At 49.7% G+C, this 23835-nt stretch overlaps 1 protein-coding gene across 10 annotated transcripts in view; it reads left to right on the top strand.

Annotated features, from left to right (window-relative positions):
• The first annotated feature begins 2053 nt into the window (after nt 1-2053).
• CPT1C (carnitine palmitoyltransferase 1C) overlaps nt 2054-23835 on the top strand; it is a 57513-nt gene continuing 35731 nt past the window's right edge. Inside the window, exons 1-9 of one of the 10 annotated variants that reach the window (XM_029584183.1) lie at nt 2054-2237; nt 5560-5634; nt 20338-20519; nt 20838-20977; nt 21084-21255; nt 21395-21496; nt 21758-21895; nt 22161-22238; nt 23624-23731. In XM_029584183.1, the coding sequence (XP_029440043.1) occupies nt 20379-20519; nt 20838-20977; nt 21084-21255; nt 21395-21496; nt 21758-21895; nt 22161-22238; nt 23624-23731 (879 nt within the window). In that variant the 5' untranslated portion in view covers nt 2054-2237; nt 5560-5634; nt 20338-20378. Of the gene's footprint in view, nt 2238-2388; nt 2582-5559; nt 5635-5972; nt 5994-8017; nt 8041-14694; nt 14815-17959; nt 18243-20337; nt 20520-20837; nt 20978-21083; nt 21256-21394; nt 21497-21757; nt 21896-22160; nt 22239-23623; nt 23732-23835 lie in introns of those variants that run through there. The other 9 variants (XM_029584190.1, XM_029584184.1, XM_029584185.1 and 6 more) reach the window with 9 other exon arrangements.

Below are 23835 nucleotides of genomic sequence, written 5' to 3'. Positions count from 1 at the left end.
ATAGAGGAATCAGTGCTCACACATTAAGGTGGGGGGTGAGGGGAATGAGTGTTCACACTGAGATTGGGGGTGAGGGGAGGAGGAAGGGATGGGGGAATCAGTGCTCACACTGAGATGGGGGGTGAGGGGAGGGAGGAATGAGTGCTCACACTGAGATTGGGGGTGAGGGGAGGAGGAAGGGATGGGGGAATCAGTGCTCACACTGAGATGGGGGGTGAGGGGAGGGAGGAATGAGTGCTCACACTGAGATTGGGGGTGAGGGGAGGAGGAAGGGATGGGGGAATCAGTGCTCACACAATACGATGGGGTGAGGAGCTAGAGGAATCAGTGCTCACAGATTGAGATGGGGGATGAGGGGAATCAGTGCTCACATTGAGGTGTGGGGGTGAGAGGAGGAGGAAGGGATGGGGGAATCAGTGCTTACATTGAGGTGTGGAGGTAAGGGGGGAGAAGGAGGGGATGGGAGAATCAGTGCTCACACTGAGGTCAGGGAGTAGGGGGAGAGGGAATCAGTGCTCACACAATATGGTGAGGAGAGGAGGAGATGGGGAAATTAGTGCTCACACATTGAGGTCTGGGGATGAGGGGAGGAGGAAGGGATGGGGGAATCAGTGCTCACACACAATAAGGTAGGGGCGAGGAGATAGAGGAATCAGTACTCACATTGAGATGAGGGATGGGGGAATCAGTTGTCACACAGGCCGATACAGTAAAATCGGCGGGAGAGCCGGCGCTCCGAGGCGAGCGCCCGCTCTCCCAACGTGCGCCCAGGCCACTCTTCTGGGCATGCGATCCAGTATTTAAATGAGGGCCTGCGGTGAAAAGAGGCGCTAGGGAGACTAGCTCGTCCCTAGCGCCTCCTTTTTTGACAGGAGCGGCAGCTGTCTGTTTGACAGCCAACGCTCAATTTTGCCGGCGTCGGTTCTCAAACCCGCTGATAGCCACAGGTTCGGAAAACGGACACCGGCATAATTGAGCGTCCGTCTTCCGACCTGCGGGCCGATTTTTAATTATTTTTTTTTTAATTTTTGATTTTTTTTATAATTTTGGGGCCTCCGACTTAATATCGCTATGATATTAAGTCGGAGGGTGTACAGAAAAGCAGTTTTTTCTGCTTTTCTGTACACTTTCCCGCTGCCGGCAGAAATTAACGCACTGTTAGCCCGGGTTTGGACGCGCGTTTGAGACAAGCTAGCTTTACCCCTTACACAGTAAGGCGCGCGCCGGGAGAGCAGGCGAATGCCCGCTCTCCCGGCGCGCGCACAGGCCACTCGCCTGTGTGCACGATACAGTATTTAAATGAGGCCCGGCGGTAGAAACGGGCAAACCCTCCTTTTTGTCAGGAGGGTTTGACAGCTGACGCTCAATTTTGCCGGCGTCGGTTCTCGAGCCCACTGACAGCCACGGGCTCGGAAACCAGACGCCGGCAAAACTGAGCGTCCGGTTTTCGACCCAACAGCCACCAGCCGACTTCAATTTTTTTTTTCTTTATTTTTACTTTTTTTACTCTTCGGGACCTCGGACTTAATATCGCCATGATATTAAGTCGGAGGGTGCACGGGAAAGCAGTTTTTCCTGCTTTTCTGTGCACTTTCCCGGTGCCGGAAGAAATTAGCCCTACTTTTGGGTAGGCGCTAATTTCTGAAAGTAACATGTGCGGCTTGGCTGCACATTTTACTTACTGAATCGCGCGCGAATTCCTAATAGGACCTTCAACATGCATTTGCATGAGCGCACTGTACTGTATCGGCCGGATATTGAGGTGGGAGAATGAAGAGAGCAGGAGGGGACAGGGGACGGGGGAAAGGGGAGGGATTGAGCACGTGTTGTCTCGCTTTCCCTAATCCCCTCCCCGCTGACTTCCCAGCCTTTCAGGGCTCACCTCCAGCGCTTCCGCCGTCTCCCAGACAACGTGTGGGCGGCTGCTGCGTCCTGGTCACGTGCCGGGGGCTGGGGCGGAGGCTCGCCTGGGGACTTGTTTCCGGCGCCAGGGACCTCGTGGCTGAGGCGGCGCGCAACGCAGGGAGGCGGAAAACGTAATCAGCGCTCTGCGCATGTGCGGCGGGCGTGGGCGGGCGCGCGGGTGTTACTGGTGGCGGTGTGGGTTACCGGCGCGTGAGGCAGGCCGAGACTCCTCCCCGAGGGGAGTTCCGCCGGGCTAGAAGACAGCGGTCCATGGGGGCGGGCAGAGCCGGCCGAGTCTGAGCCCGGGACTGCTATCTCTGCCGGTCTTCCAGGTGAGTCCGGGCCTGTTTTGAGGGAGGGGCCTTGGGATGGGGAGGAGCCCGGTTCTAGTTTTGGAGGAAGGGGATGGGCTCTGGTCTGTCTCTGGGGAAGGGGCGGTTCTGGTTCGGGAGGAAGGGGTTGAACCCTGGTCTGGTCTGGTTGTGGGAGTGGGGAAGGACCTCTGTTCTAGTTGAGGGGGCAGGGATTTTTCCTTGATGATTGGAGTTGTCTGGATGCTACAGGTAGGAAGGAGGGAGGCTCATTCGAGAGCTGGGTGGAAAGTGGGGATTGTCCCTTCCTCCTCTTCAGGTCTCTCTGCACAGGAGTGCTGCTGTCTTCCTCCCTCTGGTGCAAGGTAGAGATATTGTGCTAGGTACCCTAAATAGTTTACAGTATGTCTGATCATAGATTGCCGAGCCAGTGGGTGCGTGTATCTTTGAATTAGATTGGGGGGGGGGGATGCTGGACTCATTACTGACCCAGTGAAGATAATGTCACTGCGGGGCGGCTGTATTATCTCTGCGTACTTGCGTGAAGAGAGAGCTGCCTTTGGCAGGCTCAGGACCTCTTTCGACAAGGACTGCGTGCACTTTGCCAATTAGCAGCCTTAAAGCCGCGACTTTCCCTGAATACTTTTAAATGGAAGGTCATGAGTGAGCTCCCCTAGGACTCCGATTAATAGTGCTGTGGTGAGAGGCTGGCATCTAACTGGATAGAGGCTTTCTGTAATTAATGCCTTGCTTAGCACAAAGGCCTCCTTAAAAAAGAATGATCAGTGCCATTTTTGTTACTAATGTGTAAGGAACACTGTCAACAGTGGTCTAAAATTATAGTATGTTGACTAAGTACATCATCTTAATGAACAGGGAAAAGGAACACTGGTGTGCATAAACAAAACAGGATTTGTGTTCTGAGACTCCTTTCTGGTAAAGTAAGCAAAATTTGAAGTCTAGTTTCCAGAGGTAAAATGGAGAATGCCTTTTTTTTTTTGTCTGACCTTTCCTTGTGGGAGAAAGAAGCCTTTGCAGGAATAGGGGAGTACATCCAATCACCCTAGCAGTGCTTGGGATTCTTGATGAACATGTCTGTATGGGAAGATGGTAAGGGTGCAGACAGCAGCCCCATGGTGGCATGCTGTTCTGCTCACCTAGGTCACAGGAACAGGGCAAGTCAGAATAGCTTGCGTTCTCTCCTAGTTTGGCTTAGTAGCTGTAGTTGCTTGCTTCTTATGTTTATTCTCATGCATGTACACATGTGCTTTTGAGATCTGTGTACTGCACCATCTTCAAGGTACACAGTGGCCCTGATCACATGCATGTTGCTGCAGAAATTGCAATGGCAGGAAGCTGGTTCAGTTGTAGCAAGGACCATAGTAATGCACAGTTCATCTCCACAATCACCACAGAAGGCTCTTATTGAGCAGCAGTCTTTATGTACTATAAACTACTGTCACACAGTGTTTTCACTTTTTACCCATCTCTTTAGGGAGCAGAAATCTAGTGATAACTTGACTGCTGGCAACCATGAAATTAATTGGCCACCGATTTTGGTCAGGTAGTGTTTTTGGTGCTGTAGTCACTGTTTGAAAATTGTAAAGATAACATAGTAATGACGGCAGAAAAAAGACTAAATGGTCCATCTAGTCCCAGCAAGTTTCTTATTGCAGTAACTGCTGTTCTACTAGCAACGTTGTTATGGGCTGAGCAGCCTTAATTCAGTCAATGCTGCTTGAATGTGCTTTGCTTTTGGACTTGGTTTCCCTAATGTCTGCGTATCAGTACCCTGAACTGTAAAAGTCAGGGCCCAGTGTGGGCTGTTGTCTGAATCCAGTTCCTCAGCAAGATGTTGCGCAGGTAAATTATCCAGCTATAAATTAGTTGTATAACTTGCCCTGGATAGTCAATAGGATAAATGTCTTACTGAATATCCCTGATGAAAGTTATCTAGCTAACTGTAGCCGGATAGCTTTCAACCTAACCGGGCAGATTGTGAATATAACCAGTTATAAAGTTATCTAGCTATAATTAGCTGAATAACTTTTTGAATATAACCAGTTAAGACTAAAGCTATCCGGGAACATGTTCCCGGATAACTTTAGACCTGCTCTCGGGCATGTCTGTGTATAAGCAGATAACCTATCAGCCTAACTCCTAATATCGGAAATAGACGATTAAGTTCTTTGTCTAACTCTGCCTCTTTCCTGGAACGTCCTCAACCTGCTCCTTTCTTATTCGGCTAGTTCTGAGCCGGATACAGACTTATCCAGCTGTCTTCTAGCCGGATAAGAAACGGGAATATTAAAAACTAGCCATTTAAACGGATAACTCACAAGTTATCTGTGTAAATGGCTTTGAATACTGACCCCATTATGTTTGTTTATAATTTTTTAATATACCGCTTATTACAGAAAAACCGTGCTAGGCAGTTTACAATATTGCATAAAACTTAATATCAAATACAATAAACATGATAAAAACAAGCACAATATCAGTAATAACATAAGCATTATGCAAACAAGCATAAGTGAAAACTGCACATAAAAATTCAAGGAAATGCCAGCTGAAAGTAGTGTGCTTTTAACTTTTCCCTAAAGCACTTGTAGTCATTAATTTGCCTGCGTTCTGCAGGTAATGCATCCCACAAAGTAGGGAGATACTTCACTAGCTTATCGGCCGAGTAAGCAGGGGCACCTGCTGGAAGTCCCCAATGTAAACTGGATCCTATACGGAATGGGAAGCCAGGGGAGTTGCCGGAGCACAGGGGTAATATGGAACAGGACCCCGATGAGCCGCGCTGCTGCGTTGTGCAGCAATTGAAGGGCCCTTATCAGCTTCGTTGGGAGCCCACTGTAAAGAGAGCTGCGGTCGTTGAGCGTGGTTAAGATTATCGCCTGGACCACAGTAATAAAATCATAGGCAAGAGATGTTTTAAAGGACAAAGGGCTCAAAGTTTAAAAAAAGATTTAAAAAAAATTTTTTTTTATAACTGCTCGGAGTTGTGGCTTGAGACTGAAACTGGGATCAATTAAAAATCCCAAGTCACGAGTAACCTTGGTGAATGTAACAGGGGCACCTTCCCCAGTGATGTTTGGCAGCTCGGAGGGATATGGTTGCCTAGAGAGCCACATGTTGCATACAATTTCTTTTTAAAAGAGCCATATGTAGCTTAGGGTTCCTTTTGCTAGTCACATGGCGAAGTGTGACTGTGATTTATGATTCCTGCCCCCTGTTTGGGCCTTTCCCTTTTACCCACATAATGGGGTGGAATATGTTTCATTGTAATGGCCTGTCTGTAAGATTGTTCTCTTACACTACCTATTTTTCTTTTTTGTAGCTGATTATTGTATTGAAAAGCAGCCAACCCCTCAACCCTGCACCAGCAAAGAGCCAGAAGAATTGTTTGTTCAAGGTTGGTTCATTCTTTTCACAGATTAACTTTCTAGTTACCCATCAAGGAACTCGCCAAGCATTTTATTCCCAGAAAGGATGTTGCCTTTCTAAGAACCAGGTTTGCAGCTGTTATCCATGCTTGCTCGGGGATGCCAAAGACATCTAGGGCTCTTTCTGTGTGAGGCCACTGTGGTTAGATTTCCACAGTGGGGAGGGCAAGATGGAAGAACTCCCGAGACACAGATTTATCATGTAGCCACTATGCTCGGGGGAGAGGATGTAAGAGGGCCACTGGTGTCACCCCCAAACATGTTATACTGTGGACCTTTCAACGAAGGATGTAAGCAGGGAGAACAGCACAGTGGAGGACGTGAGAGGGTAAGGCAAGGGAAGGGGAGAGAGCAAAGGAAGGAGGAGGACTTATAGTGGAGAATGTGAGGGGAAGGGGAAAGCCCTTTATTCACAGTTTTTAAAGCTATGCATGCAGGTAAATAGTGATCTGAAGCTTGCCTTCTCTCAGCATGGCCACAGGTTATGTGCGTCGTTCCACATTTAGTGGAGGTGTTCCCAGCACACATTTCGGTCAGGCTGGATAACAGCACCCGCAGGTTACATTTTCAACCTTACAGGGGTTACTTTCCTTGCACAAAGAGCAGGTGCAAAGTTTGAGTGGGCTGTGTCCCAGGGCGGCGTGGACTTTCCCCAAATAAGTGCCTCCAGATGTCCGTCTGTATCCAGTTGCTGCCTGACGTTGTGTTTGCATTTTGAATGAGATTTCTTGGATGAAACGTCCGGTCAGGAAGATGCCATTAAATAGCACTGAAGGGGCTGCATTACTCCTAGCTCTCCCAGCAGCTGCAGTGCCCGCTCCCTGCTGGGACTGGGATGCCAGAACTCTCTCCTCACCTGTGCCTTTTACCCTCATTCCCTGCTTTTAGTGTTGCTCCCGCCAAGGCGTTCGCTGCGTTGTCCTAAACATGTTGGACCTGTTCAGAGGTATTGCAAAACTTGGCCTCTCCCTTGCAGCGCTGGGGGGGGGGGGGGGTAATAGAGAGCAGTGGTGTCTGCCCTCACAGCATTGCAGAGGAATGGTGCTGAAACCCAGAGGCACCTTCTGTCGTAAGGGAAGGGTATTTGGGCCCAGACTCTGTTAATTAAGCTGGGAGAACACTTCTGGGATCAGGCAGCCAGTTCTTTCCCTGCACGTACCCAGATCAGTCCAGACTCCTGGGTTTTGCCTGCCTTCCAGCAGATTGAGACAGAGCAAGTTTCACTGACACTGGCATATAACCACGTGTGCCGCCTGCAGTCCCTCAGTATTCCTCTGTCTCCAGCAGATGGAAGGTGGTACAAAACCTGCAGTCTGAAAATTAGTTTAAAAAAGAAAAAGTATAGTTAGGAATTAGGCGAGAAGAGTTCCTCCCAGAAGCTTGACAGGTCCTGGTGGGGCCATCCATGAAGTTAGCATGTAGCACATTTAAAGCTAATTGGAGAAAATACTTTTTCACTCAACGCACAATTATGTTCTGGAATTTGTTGCCAGAGGATGTGGTTAGTGCAGCTGGGTTTAAAAATGGTTTGGATAAATTCTTGGAGAAGTCCATTAACTGCTATTAATCGCTAACTTAGAAAATAGTTACTGCTATTACTGGCATCAGTAGCATGGGATAGACTTAGTTTTTGGGTACTTGCCAGGTTCTTATGGCCCGGATTGGCCTCTGTTGGAAACAGGATGCTGGGCTTGATGGACCCTTGGTCTGACCCAGTCTGGCATGTTGTTATGTTTCTTATGTATCCCTTCTGGTTTTGATGTGGACGAGCTGGGGTTGGAGACACTTTTTGGCTTGGTCCTTTTCGCCATCGGGGGTGGAAAACTGGTGGTGCCAGCTCTCTCCCCCCCCCCCCCCCCAAGGAGGATGCCCAGTACCTGTTGCCCGGCTTCAGGAAGTGCTCTAAAGTTTGAACGCTTTAAAAAAAGAAAAAAGTTTCTTTTCTTTTCTTGTAACGTCGTGTTCATTCCGCGGGACAGATCGCAGGCGGCCCGGCAAGCATCCTTGAAGCTGCGTCCAAGCTGCGTGCGAGCGTTCCGGCGGGAGCCATGCCGCTCGGCAGCCAGTGCTCAGCGTGTGGGGAGGTGCCACGTGCCTGTCTCAAACCGGCCTTTGTTCCCGCTACCTCTTCTGTGGTTAACCTTGGAAAGGTCCGTTCCCATTAGGGGGTTTTCCACGTGTTATGTGGGGATATATTAATTTTAGGTTCAGTGGTATCTTGGCTTGGGTACAGGTCGGTACTGAGGGACTGCAGGCGGCTCACCAGCTTTATATGCCAGTGTCAGCGAAACTCTCTCAGTTTCCATCTGCTGGAAGGGAGGCAAAACCCAGGCGTCTGGCCTGATCTGTGGTACTACAGGAACGAAAATCAGCAGGTAAGAGCCAATTTTCCTTTAGTGCCATGGTCTCTCTGGGCTATATCTATCAAGGAGTCAGTTTTTCAAAAGTATTTTAGGGTCTTGTACATGTGAAAAGAGGAGGTAAGCGTGTAAATTGTAAAGGGATTTACAGCCACCAAATTAGACGCCTGTCCGTTAATGGTGTGCACAAGTTTAGCTGCTGCGGAGTAAGGGCAGAAGAGAGTTGTAGTCACACTATGGATTTATGTGTGTAATTTTAATTTTGCTAAATTATGCACTTAAAACAGCATGCTATTGATGCTTTGCTACATATAAAGTTGCACATGTAAGTTTAACTCACTTTATGTGCGTATCTTATGTTGGAAAATCAGAATTTTTATGTGTTTCAAATTAACATATGTAACTTGGCAGTTAGATGCACTATAGAAAATGTACTCAGTATGTCCTGCTTCTGCCCAATTGCTTGTCTGTCTCTGCTGGTGTTTGCCCGTCTGGTTGTGTTTTGCTTTAGGATTTGCCCTTCTGGTATTTCATCTTTATCATGCTTAGCTGTACTCAAAGCTAGCTTAGGCATTCTCCTGCCTGTATTATTGCTATTGGCATTCTGCTCTGCAAGGTTGAATTTTTCTGGGCATCAGCAGTAGGTTTGAGGATTTCTGTATTTGATGGATTATCAGGCAGTCCCGTGCACCCCTGTGCTTCCTGCTCTTCCCTTTCACCTGCAATTTATGCAGTTCGCTGTGCTGCCAAAGATTGCGATCAGACTGTGTTCAGTTCTGATCATCACATCTCAAGAAAGATATAGCGGAATTAGAAAAGGTACAGAGAAGGGCTACCAAAATGAGAGAGGGGATGGAACGATTCCCCTATGAGCGAAGGCTAAAGAGGTTAGCATTCTTCAGGTTGGAGAAGAGACAGCTGAGGGGAGATAGGATAGAGGTCTATAAAGTAATGCGTGGAATGGAAGGAGTAAGCGTTAATCAGTTGTTTACTCTTTCAAAAAGTACAAAGACACATAATGAAGTTACTGGATAATACATATAAAACTAATAAGAGAAAATATTTTTTTTACTCAATGCATAATTAAGCTGTGGGTGGACCCAGGACCAATGGGTTATGCTCCCCTGCCAGCACATTATTATTATTATTTTTAGATTTTTATATACCGGTGTTCCTATATGAAATAAAGATCACATCGGTTTACATTGAAACAGAACATGAAAATTGCCAAAAGGCATTACATAGAACAAGGTTATGAAACTTGGAACAGTGTACATAAGTTCAAAATTTAACAATAACGTTGTAACATTGATGACCAAAAGATAAAGGAGAAAAAAAAAAAAAAAAGACTTAAACAATTAAGTTGACAGGTCTTATTGAGCATAAAAATTATAACGTATAAGTGAGAAAGTCTCAAGTGTCCTGCACATGGAGATGGAGTCGGATTTCAAAGCTGATATCACCCTGCAGTGATCTCAGCTCTTCGGTATTTCTCCGTCCCCAGTAGATAGATACATCCTGGACCTCAAGAGCATCAACTGACATCTACGAGTGAATCATTTCTGCATGGAAACCCTATGCTCTGTGATAATTGTCGTACAATCAGGAGAGTTCTTAACCTCCATGGACCTATCCAAGGCCTACCTACATCTATCTATCTATCTATTTATTTATTTATTTATTTGAGTTTTTTTCTTTACCGGCATTCGTGATAAGTATCACATCATGCCGGTTTACAATAAACAGGGGGGTGTGATAATAGGTTACAATAAAAAAGAACAAATAACAAGTGCTGAGCGAAAATAATTGCAGTTACAATAAAACAGGGAAATGTACAACTAGGAGCAGAGAAAGGCGATAGGAATTTAACAGAACACATTTTACCAAACTTTAACAAAAAACATTTACAGAATTTATGGCAATTGCTGGGTTGTGTCATTTGCAATGTTATAATTTTCTGCGTAAGGGTAATGACTGGAAATTGGTTAGTAGTGCGTTAAGATTCATTCATTGTCCGGAAAGGCTTTTTTAAATAGCCACGTTTTGAGTCTTTTCCTGAATGTTGGGAGGCAGGGTTCCTGTCATAGATCTGGTGGGATGGAGTTCCATTGAGGAGGTCCTGCTGTGGAGAATGCCCTGTCTCTGAAGGTTATATGATGGGAGGTTTTGGAGTGACATATTCCAGTCCATCAAGAACACCAGTGTTTCTTACGCTTTGCAGTACTGGGTCACCATTATCAGTTCCGGGTACTGCCCTTTGGCCTTGCCACTGCCCCAGAACATTTTCCAAGATTATGGTGGTCATAGAGGCAGCATTGAGAAAAGAGAGAATCCTGGCGCACCTGTACATAGACGACTGATTGATCTAGGCCAAGTCCGTGGAAGAGAGTCTCCGGGTGATCATCAGGGTGACCTCCTCCTTGCTTCAGGAACTCAGTTGGATAGTAAATCTGGACAAAAGCAGTCTCAAGCCCTCCCAGTCCTTGGAATATCTGGGAGTCTGGTTTGACACCAAGCAGGGCAAGGTCTTCCTTCCGACCATGCGGATAAGGAAGTTGATGTCCCAAGTGATTGTGTGGCGCTATCTCCACGTTCTCGGTTTGATGGTGGCAACCCTGGAGGTTGTGGACGAGGGCACACATGCGACCACTTCAGCGTGCACTATTGTCATGTTGGAACCCACAGTCTCGACTATTCGATTCGCCTCCGCTTACCAATGGGAGTATGCTCTCTGCTTCAGTGGTGGCTACAGGAAGCTCATTTGAGCAGGGGTGTACCCCTGTCCTCTCTGAACTAGCTGGTCCTCACAACAGACTCGAGCCTCCGGGGCTGGCGAGCTCACTGTCAAGAACTGAAGGCCCAGAGACATTGGACCGAGGAAGACGCCCTCTGGAACATCAACTGCCTGGAAGCCAGGCGGTCAGATTGGCGTGTCTACAATTCAGCCACAGACTCCAGGGTCAAGCAGTCTGTGTGATATCAGTCAACGCAACGACCATAGCCTACATCAACTGCTAGGGTGGAACCAAGAGCCAGCAAGTGCCACAGGAGATAGATCTCCTTATGGAATGGGTGGAAATACATCTGCAGATCTCAACCTCCCACATCATAGGAAACGACAACGTCCGAGCAGACTTTCTAAGCATGGAGAGTCTGGATCCAGAAGAGTGGGCATTGTTGGCCAAAGCCTTTCAGCTGACAGTAGATCACTGGGATCTCCCATCCATCGACCTGCTGGCCACATCTCACAATGCGAAGGCTCCCCGATTCTTCAGTCGCAGAAGAGATCAATGTTCCCTGGGGATTGACGCTCTCGTTCAGACCTGGCTGGAAGAAGAGTTGCTTTATGCCTTCCCTCTGTGGCCCCTGCTGGGCAGGTTTATTTGCAGAATTGAACACCACAGGGGATTAGTCCTACTAGTAGCTCCAGATTGGCCCAGGCGTCCGTGGTATGTGGACATGCGGAGACTCCTGGTGGAGACCCCCCTGTGCCTCCCACCGCACAGGGGCCTGCTACAGCAGGGACCTGTCCTTCACAAGGATCCAACTTGATTCTGTCTTGCGGTCTGGCACTTGAGAGGGCTCTCCTGATGAAGCGAGGATATTCTGCGGCAGTAATAGCCACCTTACTCCATGCTCGGAAGTTCTCTATGTCCCTAGCGTATGTGCGGGTCTGGAGAGTATTTATTTGAGGTCTGGTGCAAAGAGCACAGTGTCCCCCCCCCCCCTTGGGAGGTCAAAATCCCGCTAATTTTGTAATTTTTGCAGGGCGGCTTGAATAAAGGTTTGATCCTTAACTACTTGAAGGTCCAGGTAGCGGCTCTCTCCTATTTCAGGAGTGAGTTTACGGAACCCGCCTGTTGGCTCATCCAGATGTGGGGTTTTTTTCTGAACTGGCCCCTACGGTGGCCGGTTCCCTTGTAGAATCTTAATCTAGTATTAGAATTTTTGTCAGGGCCCTCCATTTGGCCCATGCGCAGTCTTTTCTTGCATTTATTAGCCTTGAAAATGGTGTTCCTGGCATATAGATGCTCAGCACATCGTATCTCTGAACTTCAGGCATTGTCGTGTCGGGTACCGTTCCTTTGGATGACTCAGGAGCGTTACATCTTCGTACTGTTCCATCCTTCTTGCCCAAGGTAGTCTCGGAGTTTCATTTGAATCGGTCCATTTCATTACCATCCCTAGATAAGCACAAGGATGCGAAAGAATGCTGCCTCCTCCGTCGTTTGAATGTCAGTAGACTTTTGGTGCGGTATCTGGAAGTTTCAGAACTGGTCCGAAAGACAGACCGCCTGTTTGTCCTTCACGGTGTAAGGAAGCAGGGCGAACCAGCTTCATGGGCTACCATAGCTCGCTGGATTGAGGAGGTGGTCACAGGAGCCCATGTGGAGGATGGAAAGCCATTACCCCTTCAGGTTAAAGCTCATTCCACCAGGGCTTAGGCGGTCTCATGGGCGGAAGTTAGACTGCTGTCTCCTGTCGCTATCTGCCGAGCGGTGACGAGGTCCTCCTTGTACACCTTCTCCAGGTTCTATCACCTGGACGTTCAGGCCCGAGAGGACGCAGCCTTTGCAAGGGCGGTGTTATCCTGACCGCGGGCAGCCTCCCACCCAGATCGGGAGTAGCTTTTGTACATCCCATTGGTCCTGAGTCCATCTGCTACACGCTAGGAAATGGAGAAATTACTTACCTGATAAATTCATTTTCCTTAATGTAGACAGATGGACTCGGCATCCCGCCAAGGATTCGCCCATGGAGTGGATATCGATTGCAAGAGATTACAGGTACACCATCATCCAATCCCTAGATCAGGGCATCTAAATTCTTACTGGGGTTCAGTGTTTGGTTGAGTAAAGTTATGGTTATCCATTTTTAATCATATTTTAATATGATTAGTATGTCCATAATGGTTTTTGAAGAGAATACAAGGGCTGAGGTCACTGCAGGGGTGTATCTAGGGTGAGGTCAGCTTTGAAATCTGCCTCCGTCTCCGTCTGCTGGCAGGGGAACATAACCCAATGATCCTGAGTCCATCTGTCTACACCAGTGTCGTGAGGTCCTGGGAGGTGTGTCGCAGGACCAGCAGACTGCTGCCTCCTTATCAGCCCGGGTGGGAGTTGGTTGACTTCTCTTATATTGGGCCTGATGGGAGGCTCCTCTCTCATCCTTCTCTTTTTTTCTGGCCCAGTGGGAGGCTGTTTCCTCCTTCACTTAGATCAGAGCGAGACCTTGCCAGCTCCTGCTGTTCTGGGCCTGATGGGACGCAAGCTTTACCTTCCCCTGCTGAGTCTGGGAGTGAAGCTGCTGCTGATCTGAGGTTGGGGATGCTGGAAAGATGAAGGTGGAACGGAGAGGGAGTGTGGGGGCTGCTGAGCAGGAAAGGGAGGGAAACGGGGTCAGGATAGCTGGGCAGGCAGGGAGATATGGGGGGGGGGGATGAAGGGGGGGGGTAGGGAAAGTCAAGCTGGGGAGAGGATATGGGGGGTCAGGAATGCTGGGCAGGGATATGAGTGTGAGGGGATGACTGAAAGGGAGTAATTGGGAAAAGTGAAGTATGATGGAGCCATGGAGGGGGAGTGACGGGATACGAGAGCCATAATGTGTCAGTTTTGGGAAGGTGCATTTCCTCTGCCTTTGTACTTTGCTTAGTGTAGGAGGAGATGTATTTCTGTTTCTAGCTCTCCAGCTTTGCACTGCATGCAGTGTGGCTTTTTGAGGTTTCCACATTTGTAATTTGTGGTCTTTTATTCTGTATTTGGTGACAGTCTGATCTGTATGTGTGACTGGGGTGAGGTGTTTTCCTAGTAGGTAGGGATTTGTATCAATCTTCGTTGCGTTTTCTCATTCTCAACAGGCCATGCATTGGTGCTGCACTGCTGCTATTGCTGTTTGAGTTCTTGGAATTAGTGTTGCAATGGTATGGAGGGTTTGCTACATATGTGCTAAGTGGGTTTCTTTTTGTATTTTTACAATGCGCCTGGTAGTAAGGGAGTTTGTGTTTCTGTTTATCTAGCGAGTGGTATTTGAAATATCCTAGTTCTGCTCTGCATCCATTGTTTGGGGATGGGTGGGTTCCTCTGGATGCAGAGCATATGTTTGCATTTAGCCCCGTGATGGTCAAGCGTTCGGCGTGTCCCGCCTGTAAGCATGATCTGCCAGGTGCGTCCCAATAGAAAAAAGGTTGAGAGCCACTGGTGTGCACCAAGGAAAAGCGAAATGATCGGCTTAAGTAATTTCTCCGCTGGACAAGCTCCTGGAGGAAAAGTCCATTAAGAATTAAAGAAATCCGCTGCCTATTCTCGGGATCTTCTCCGCCCCTTGGGATCCTGCCAGGTACTTGTGATCCTTGATTGATTGGCCACTGTGGGAAACAGGATCCTGGGCTCGATGGACCGTTTTGGTCTGACACCAAGTATGGCATGTTCTTACGACCGTTCGCGCCAAGCAGCCGCCCCACCTCAAGAGGATCACTGCGAAGGAATTGGATGTCCCAGGAGGTTAGCTGTGCAGGGAAGAGGGGCGGGGGGGTGCTTGCCTGGTAACTATTTTGCAGCATTCCTTGGAATTCAGCGGCAAACCTGTCCAACCTGTCCTGGCAGCCTTGGAAACAGGTTGGATCACTTCTGCTTTAGATAGCCTGCAGCACTCGGGCATCGTTGGCAGTGTAGCTTGGTAACATCCCACTTCACATGCATGAGCGCAGGGAAGGAGCAGCCGCCATCAGAAGAAGTCCCTGCTTCTTACAGAGACGCCTCTCGTCCATTGGTGCCGACCATCAAGCTTCAGGTACAGAGAGCAGAGGTTTCGCAGAGCAGTGTCGTCGGCCCTGTGCCCTTCCTGTGGGCAGGGCGCCAGCATTTACGTAGCTCCCTGCAGCTTTGGCTCTCATCTCTTGCTCTGACCTTTCCCCTAGATTCCCGATCACGTTGCTAGGAGTTTGGGCATTTTTGACGGCAGAATAAGCAACCTTTTCTAGGCCATCCGCATGCTCCTGGCCGTCTCACGTCCCCAGCCGTGTAGTGCTTTTGACACACAGGGTGGTGCTGCTGCCCCCTTTTTATATCACGTGGAAGGAGAGGGGTAGGGGTTGTGATTTGCCAGCTATGCCGCCACCGCAGTTTGCTGGTCGTTTGGCAGCCATTACCGGGTCAGCATGTCTTCTCCGTCAAGTCCTGTCTGTGCTTCCCGCTGCCCTCGGTACAGCCTTCTGATGAAGCACCTGGAAAATGGGTGCCTTCATGTCCAGACTTGGCCCGTGCCGGAACGACAGGCTTCAAGCCTTGAGTGGTAACTTGGGAGAGCAGGAAAGAAAATGCAGCAGTTTCTCGCGTGCTGCCAGCCACGTTGCCTCTTGGATCCTTACATAGCCGGGATGTGGAGGCACCAGACCGAGATCTAGTAACATCATTTTATTTTTTTTAAGGGTAGAAAACGCCACTCTGTGCAGGTTACCTCTTTTTTTCTTTCCATCCTTTAGCCACTAGGGATCCTCTGTGTTTGTCCCACACCCCTTTGAATTCCACCTTTTCCAGGAGGGCACTGTCCTGTCTGGGAAGAAATATCTCCTGATATTGTTCCTGATTCTACCCCTCACTTGGAGTTTCATGTCACGATCTTTCGTCCTACAGGTTCCTTTCCATCAGAAAAGGTTTGATTCTTGTGCATCTTAAAAACCTTTCAGGTCTTTAAAAGTCTATATCAGATCTCCCCTGCATTTCCTCTCCTCCAGGGGATGCATGTTCAGGACCTTCAGTCTCATCTGATACGGCCTTTGATGCAGACCCCACACCATTTTTTTTTGCCTTTCTCTGGACCACTTCCATTCTGTCCTTATCCTTTTTGAGAGAGAGATTCTCCAGAACTGAACACAGTACTGATAAGGCTTCGCCAAAGCCCTGTATGACTGCGTTGCTCATCGTCTTGCCCAGATCAATCCAGGCAAATGGGATTTGTCCCCCTACCAGCTGATGGAGGCAGAGAACAGGCTGATCTGACCTGGCGTTCCTCCCTATATATTCTGGTACAGCAGGGAAGGCTTCACTAGTTCTCTGCCTCCAGCAGATGCAGCAGGACGATGGCGCTTGGGGCAACAGCCTTAACGTCGGGCTGATTTCTGCAGTGGGAGCCTTGCTTGAGTCAGGACGGCACTCAGAAGGGTGGCTGCTCTTCCTCCCCCAGGGCAGTCTGGGGCAAGATCCCTGTATTTGTCTTTTCCTGCTCAAAGGCCCTGTTGTGCTCTAAGCCTTTATGAAGCTTGAAAACAAACAAACAAACAAAAAAACCAAACCACGCTGCAGGAGAGAAGGCACAGCCCAAGGCTGACTTGGCCTGTTGTGCATTCTCCCTTCCTCCAGAGCAGGTATGGAGTGGGGTTGGAAGTGTGTCAGATGCGGGACCTGGCGTGGGCCGTTTCGCAGGAGCTGCGACGGGGATGAAGCTAAATGCAGCACAAACAAGGGGGGGGGGGGGGGGGGGGGGGGGTGCAAGAAGAGCAGAGCGCCCGGAGCAGCACTTTCCTCCTCTTTTTGGGGGGACGAGTAAGACACTCCTCCACAGTTTCGGAGCCTTTGCTGGGTGGCCCGCAGGGCTCAGCGGAGAAGTAGGAATCAGTTTGTTTTGGTAATATGCAAAGCGTTCTGTCAGTTAAAAGGGAAGAACAGGCAAGAGGCTAGTAATGCCAGAAAGCCCCAAAGCAAGGAACCGGGACAGGAGGAAGCCCGCCTATCAGGTAAAGACGTGGAGGGGGAGGGGGAGAGGGAGAGCTGGCAGAGTTAGAGGATTCAGAACCGAATGAGGATCAGCCGGAGAAGGAAGGACCCAGAGGGCATCCGGTTCTCTCAAGCAAGAACTAGAGAAGTTGGTGAAGGGCCCGGGGGGGGGGGGGGGGGGGGAATCAAAAGCCACAGAATCTACCGGAGGGCAAAAGCAGATCTAGAGGAGGGCTGAGCAGGGCCAGCCAGAGGAGACTAGGGAGGCCACATGGCAATTTGCAACGTTCAGGCACTTCTCCGGATAAAAGCCGGCGTTCTGGCGCTGTTTCTTGTAGGAGTTTAGTTAGCCTTCACAGTAGGTCTAAAATGACCCTGCCTTATGTGGCTGGATACCTCGCTGCTGCTTCTCCGGCTTTCTTCTGGGTAATTAGCACTGTTTGAGGGGGGAGGGGGGAATGTAAAAGGGCCTCCTTCCCCCACAAAATGTCATATGCAGCCCCACCTATCGACCCCCTCTAAAGGAGTAAATACTGTCCCGGGACCTTTCCCCTATTGTCAGACATCAGCCTGGACCCCCCTCGCCACCCCAATACCTGCTGAAAGACTTTTTTTTTTTCATTTTGTTCCCGAGCCTCCTGTGTGGGACAGGTTCAGAACAAAACCCAGGCAATTCACCTCAAGGGCTTCATCCTCTCTCATTCTCTGGCCACCCAATCAGAAACACCCATTGGATTTGTTTGATCTGAGCCCTGGATGGTAGATCGTTCGCTCCTCTTTCCATTCAGCTTAACCGGCCTTTCCTTCTCACCCCACCGGACCAGTCCAGAGCACGTGGGTCTTACTCCTCCTACAGCGCGTGGCAGAGTTGTAAAGCTTGCAGCTCGCACTTTTCTGGACACTGGTGCCCTGCCGGCCTGTAGTTTTCAGCTATCGTTTTAGTGAGCACCGAGCTGGTTTACTATTTTTTGCTATTTCTTCATTTTTCTCCAGCTCTCGCTTCTTGTCTCCTTTCAGTACCACCTATGAGAGCCAGGTCTGTCAGTAGTTCACTGGCCAGATGGACTTTGGTTTCTCCACCTCTGACGTCTTGGAGAGAGCCACATAAAAACCCTGAGCTCGGTGGACCATTGGTCTGACCTAGCAGGGTCTGCCTTAGGTTCTGCTATCCCCCCCCCCCCCCCCCCCCCTGTCTCTGGCCTGATTCTGCCCAGGACTGCTACAAATGCTGGTTTCGGTGTTAATTGGGTGCGAGGACGCTGGAACCCAGGGGCCATCTGAGGACAGTCCCAGAGTATGACAGGCGTAGCTTGCCTGGGCAGGAAGGAGAATGCGCCCTGATGCAGTGAGAGTGTTTTTATTAAAAGCCTGCCACGGCTCTGAAACGGTGCTTGTGGGACAGGGCTGACTGCATGACAGGGCCTGTCCGCTCTTCCACGCGCCGCTGGCCTCTCTCGGAGAGAATGTGACCATGTGCCTTGAGGGACGCAGCTAGAAAACCGACTGGTAATTTTAGAAAGGGGCTCTTAATTTCATTTTGTAAGTTTGTATTTTATTGAGTTTGTCAGTGCGCGGTTATGAATCTTTACTGGATGGTTGGCGTGGAAGCCGTGGAACATAAGAATGTACAAATCAATAAAACACGGTTAATGGGACTTCCTCTTGTCCTGGCTGGCCAGAGACAGTCTGTGGCTAGTTATCAGAGTGGCACAAGGTACACGCTGTCCTTTTTTTTTTTTTTTTTTTTCTGAGAAGCTGTACAATGTCTGACAGAGAAGTGTAGAAAAAAACGCCATGTTCACAAACATGTTTGCTGAAAGCACAGAGGGAACAGTTCGGTTTGCTTTCTGGGTTTTGCACATGTGAAGAGGCTGAAAACGTGGGCTTCCCAGGTGTGTCGAATTTGAATTAGTGGGGGGGAAAAAACCCTTTCTGGTGCTGCCCTATTCTATTACCCCTCCCGGCACTTCTTTTACTGGTCTGGTGTGCCCTGGATGCCAGTCCAGTTGCTGCTAGGTGCCCCTCCCTCTCTCTCTCTCTCTCTCTCTCTCTCTCTCTCTCTCCAGTTGATCCTTCTTTGGGTTCAGCCTGGCTTTGCCTCCTTATCGGGGCAGGTGGGGTGGAGGCTAGGAACGTAGCGCCAGCACTTGCATCTGGCCCTTAGGGCCAGATGTCCTGGGCACTTTTCCCTTAGCCCTTTAGAGAGAGCTGAATGTGGCACTGGTAAGAAGTATTAAAAATCCCTTCTCGCCGTCGGAAGCTTTCCCATTCACTGTGCATCTGATTAGTCCATGTCTATGGTTTAAGGCAGCAGTTCTCAACAGGTGTGTCTGGAAATATTGGGGTGTCGCAAGGTCCTGGGCGGGAGTCGGCCAACTTCCTCTTCATCAGGCCCAACGGGCAGCTGCTCTCGCTTCCTTCTCCTCTTCCTGGCCCAGTGGAAGGCTGTTCCCCCCCCCCCCCCCTCCTCCCCCACCCAGCTCAGAGCGAGGCCTTGCCAACTCCTGCTCGCCTGGGCCTGGTGGGCCCACCAGCTTTCTCTTCCCCTGCTGGGCCTGGAAGTGATGCTGCTGCTGTTCTCTTCACCCCACGAGGCGCGGACGTGATAGAGACAGGAACATATGAGAGAGAGAGGCAAGTTCTCTACACGCACAGGGCCACTGCTGACGTTTGCTGCTACCTCTTCCTCCTCTCCCCAGTGCTTCTTGCCTTCATCTGCTGCTGATAAGGAGGGAGAACCTGAACTGGACTGGGAGCCAGGAGGAGGGTAAAATGTAGATGCTGCTAAGCAGTAGGAGTGGGGGAGAAGGTGTGGGGGCTGCTAGGCGTGGAGGGAGAGGGTGCGGGGGCTGCTAGGCGTGGAGGGAGAGGGTACGGGGGCTGCTAGGCAGGTAGGGGTGGGGGAGAAAGGGAATCAATTTCATGGATGGTGTGGGGGAAAGAGGATCAGGAGAGGAGGGGGGAGACGGGATTTAGGGGTTTAGGAGTCTGCTGGGCAGGAAGTTATGGGGAGATAGAGGGTTGGGGTTGCTGGGCAGGCAGTAGTGGAGGAGAGGGGGTGTGGGGAGAATGATGGGGATGTGAGAAGGGAGTTCATAGGGTTGTTGAGCAGGGAGACGTGGTGGGACATGCTGGGAGTGGGAGGCGATGACTGACTGACAGGGAGTAAGGAGGTGCAAGCACCATTTCCTGTGTTTCTGTTTCTAGTTCTCCAGCTGTGGGCTGCATGCTCCCTTTTTTGTCTCTGCATTTGTAATTGGTGGTCTTTCATTCTGTATTTGGTGAAGGTTCTGTCAGTGCGACCGAGGGGACGTAGGAATCTGCATCGGTTTCTCAGTCCCAGGTGCTCGTGCTGCTGTGGTATGGCAGGTTTACTACACGTGTGTGGAATGTGTTTGATTTTTTTTTCAGGTTTTGTATTATTTTACAGCGTGCTTAGTAGTAGAGAGAGTTTGTGTTAGACCCAGCAAATCCTTTTTTTTTTTGTGTAGCGGGATGTAAGGTGCAGCCGTTGTAAACCCAAAGTCCCCCGGCCTTCTCGTAAGCGTGACGGGCGCCACACACACCCCTTTCTCACCATTTGTCTCCATTTCTTTCTCAGGTCGAGTGCCAACATCTCAGGTCTGAGCAAAGTGTGCCAAGATGGCCGAAGCCCACCAAGCTGTGGCCTTTCAGTTTACAGTCACCCCGGATGGCATTGACCTCCAGCTTAGCCATGAGGCCCTCAAGCAAGTCTACCTGTCTGGACTGCGCTCCTGGAAGAAGAAGTTTGCCAGGATCAAGGTGAGCTTGGTTAGAGTGTACCGTTCCAGTGGCTCCCACGCTCCCTTTAGATGGTAAGGCCTGACTGGGGGCTGTGCATGCGCTCTCCATGCTTTTTCTTTTGCTGTATGTTTCTGAATGTCACCTGTGAAGCTGTAAAGTCACTTTTTTTTTAAAGCTTGAGCCACAGCCCACCCCCCCAAAGAAGTGCAAACTGTTGTATAACTGATGGCACTGTTTAAATGTATTGTGAGCTCATCAGTAGCCCCCCCCCCGGGGTCGGTCTGTCCTGAGAGATGAGCTCTGATAATGCTGACTCCCTGCTTGTCTTGTACACAGAATAGCTTTATTACCGGGGTGTACCCTGCCAGCCCCTCCAGCTGGCTCTTTGTTGTCATCGCCATCATAGGAACGATGTATACCCGGGTGGACCCGTCCATGGGCATGATCGGGAAGATTAAGGAGCATCTCCCTCTCAGGTATCTGGAGCCCTCTTTTTTTTCTCTGACTGAATGGCTTTCTCGCCCCCCCCCCTTCCTCGGTGTGCCAGTAATCCGCTCCCGCCGTCTCCTCTCTCTCCTGCAGCGGCTATCTCTCCCATCAAGCGCAGAGCATTGTCAGTGCTCTGCTCTTCTCCACGGTGCTCTGGCTCGCTCTCATTATGACCATGAGGTACATTCTGAAGCAGCTGCTTTCCTACCACGGCTGGATGTACGAGCAGCACGGAAAGATGTCTGCCTCCACCAAGATCTGGCTGGTATGTGCCTTCTGGTTAATGGGGAGACTGGCAGGGGGGCTCTGCTTCTGCTAATCCTCCCAGTCACAGCAGTGAACTGCAGTGGGGCCTGGTTCTTTTCTTTGTAGCACTGCACTGACATTTTGCTTTGTCCCTCCAGACTATGGTGAAGATTTTCTCAGGTCGGAAGCCCATGCTGTACAGTTACCAAGCATCCCTACCTCGCCTTCCTGTCCCAGCCATCAGTGACACAATGCGCAGGGTGAGTAGTGATCTGTTCACTTGAGGCCATGCCTTAATAGTGCACCACAAAGATGTTCTGCGGCTCCTTTTTTTATTTTTTTCTCCTCCCCTTCATGCTTGATTTGTGGTGTATGAAGTGAGTGAGTGTGTGTATGAGAGAGAGAGAGAGCATTGGGCCCTGGTGTGTGTGCTTGACAGCACTGCGCTCTTTGGTTCTGGCTCTGTGGCACCTGCCGAGCTCTGGGGTGGGCCCACTGAGATGCAGCTTCTTGTTTTCTAGTACTTGGACTCTGTGAGACCTCTGATGAATGATCAAGAATTCAAACGGATGACAGCCCTGGCCAAGGACTTCGAAGTGAACCTGGCACCACGGCTGCAGTGGTACCTGAAGCTTAAAGCTCTGTGGGCATCCAACTATGTAAGAAATCATGAAACCCACTCTGTTATTTATTGGCTTTCCCTGCTGCATCCGCATTCTGCTTTTCTCTGCATTCACTTCATTTTGCGTCTTCTCTCCTCTCCTGCCACCCGCCCTTTTTTCCTCGCTGTCCTCTCCCCTTTCCCTCTCTCTCTCTGTGTATTCTCCACTTTACTTTGTCCTCAGTTTCTTATCTGTGGTGTGTCTGAGACTGCTGCTGTAACTAATAGAGCCTTCACCCCCCCACCCTCCCCATCTGTCCCAGGTAAGCGACTGGTGGGAAGAGTATATCTATCTGCGAGGGCGGAGTCCCCTCATGGTGAACAGCAACTATTACGCCATGGTGAGTGCTGCTGTCTAGATCTTAGTCGGAGCCGCGGGTGATGGCCCTGGTCCTCAGCAGTGCAACCTGACCAGCTTTTCCAAGTACCAGTCTGTGGTTCTCAAAAGAAATACCTGCATTTATGCTTGATGGATATTAAGAATGTGCATTCGTTGCGCCATTTGTTTTGGTGATAACGTGCGTATCAGACAAATGGATAGTAGGTGCACCAAATCAGATGGTGTGCACGTATGTACACACCAACTACTTATGTACACGCCATTAGTTTTGGCGTGCCTACTATCCATTTGTCAGATACATGCACCGAAACGAATGAAACGAATGGAGCAACAAATGCACATCCCTAATGGATATTCCTGAACATACCCAGATCAGTCCAGATGAGTGGGTTTTGCCTCCCTATCAGCAGATGGAGTCGGAGAAACAAAACTTTGAGGCACTGCTACATAAGAGTGCCACCTGCAGTCTCCTCAGTATTGACCTGTACCCCAGCCAAGATGTACCCCCACAACCCCTTTTTCAGGCTAACAGGGAAAACTATAGGCTTGGAAATCCCCCAAAAACTGGAGCCCAAAACACTCCCAAAAACGAAATGTGAAAAACCCAAACCGTGATCAACAGCTGCCCAAATACCCTGAAAGGCAAACCAACCTGATCCACCAGTTGGCAAAAAACCATAGTCTTTCGGCAGTGACGGGATGGATCGCTGGACTGATCCGTGGTATTACAGGAACACAAATTAGCAGGCAAGAACCAGTTTTCCTTTCCTTGAGGATACCCTGAAAACTAGGTCTGTTTGCGGTAGTCTAGGACCGACGTTGTGCCCCTTTGGTAGAAGAGCCATTGCCTTGTACTGGATGACAATAAGGGAGTGACTTTTATTTTGTACCATAAGAATATCTTGATAAGCTCTAGGGAAATATGAGCCATGAACTGTTAATCCCCTCTGTCAAGGATCATCCCACAACCAGCAGGTAAGCAAGCCCACACTGTCCGTTCTAGGTCAGCTTTGACGACTGCAAAGTTCCTTTCACGTTTAGATGTGCTTTATTAGTTTGTTGCTTTGTTTGAAATTAAAGACCAAAAAGAAATGGAAATAATCTCTTCTTTAGGAGCCGAGTCCAGATACAGAGCAGGATGCAGAAGTCTCCACCCCCCCTCCCCCCCCCCCCCCCCCATGCACTAAGCATCTCACCCCAGTGCTTTGCAATGGTTCAGCCTTGGTCTGTGAGAGAGTTTGTGCCTTCCCCCCCCCCCCCCCCCCCCCCCCCCCCCCCCCCATGTACTAAGCATCTCTCCTCAGTGCTGTATAATGGTACGGGCTATGCATATGAAAGTCTTTGCCCCTTCACTGCTGTACACTAAGCACCTTTTTCACTTGCCAGGATTTTCTGTACGTTACTCCGACTCCCGTTCAGGCTGCACGGGCTGGCAACACTGTGCACGCCATCCTGCTATATCGCCGCAGGCTGAGCCGCGAGGAACTGAAGCCGGTAAGCAGTGCTGCCTCTGTGTTAAGTGGCTGAGGAGGGGCAGAGAGAGTGATTAGCAACCGTCACAAAATCAGTCCAGATAGGACTAGCACTAGCTCAGAGTT

The sequence above is a fragment of the Rhinatrema bivittatum genome, chromosome 19, assembly GCF_901001135.1.
Source record: "Rhinatrema bivittatum chromosome 19, aRhiBiv1.1, whole genome shotgun sequence".
NCBI lineage: Eukaryota > Metazoa > Chordata > Amphibia > Gymnophiona > Rhinatrematidae > Rhinatrema > Rhinatrema bivittatum.
This window is presented reverse-complemented; position numbering and strand designations above follow the sequence as displayed.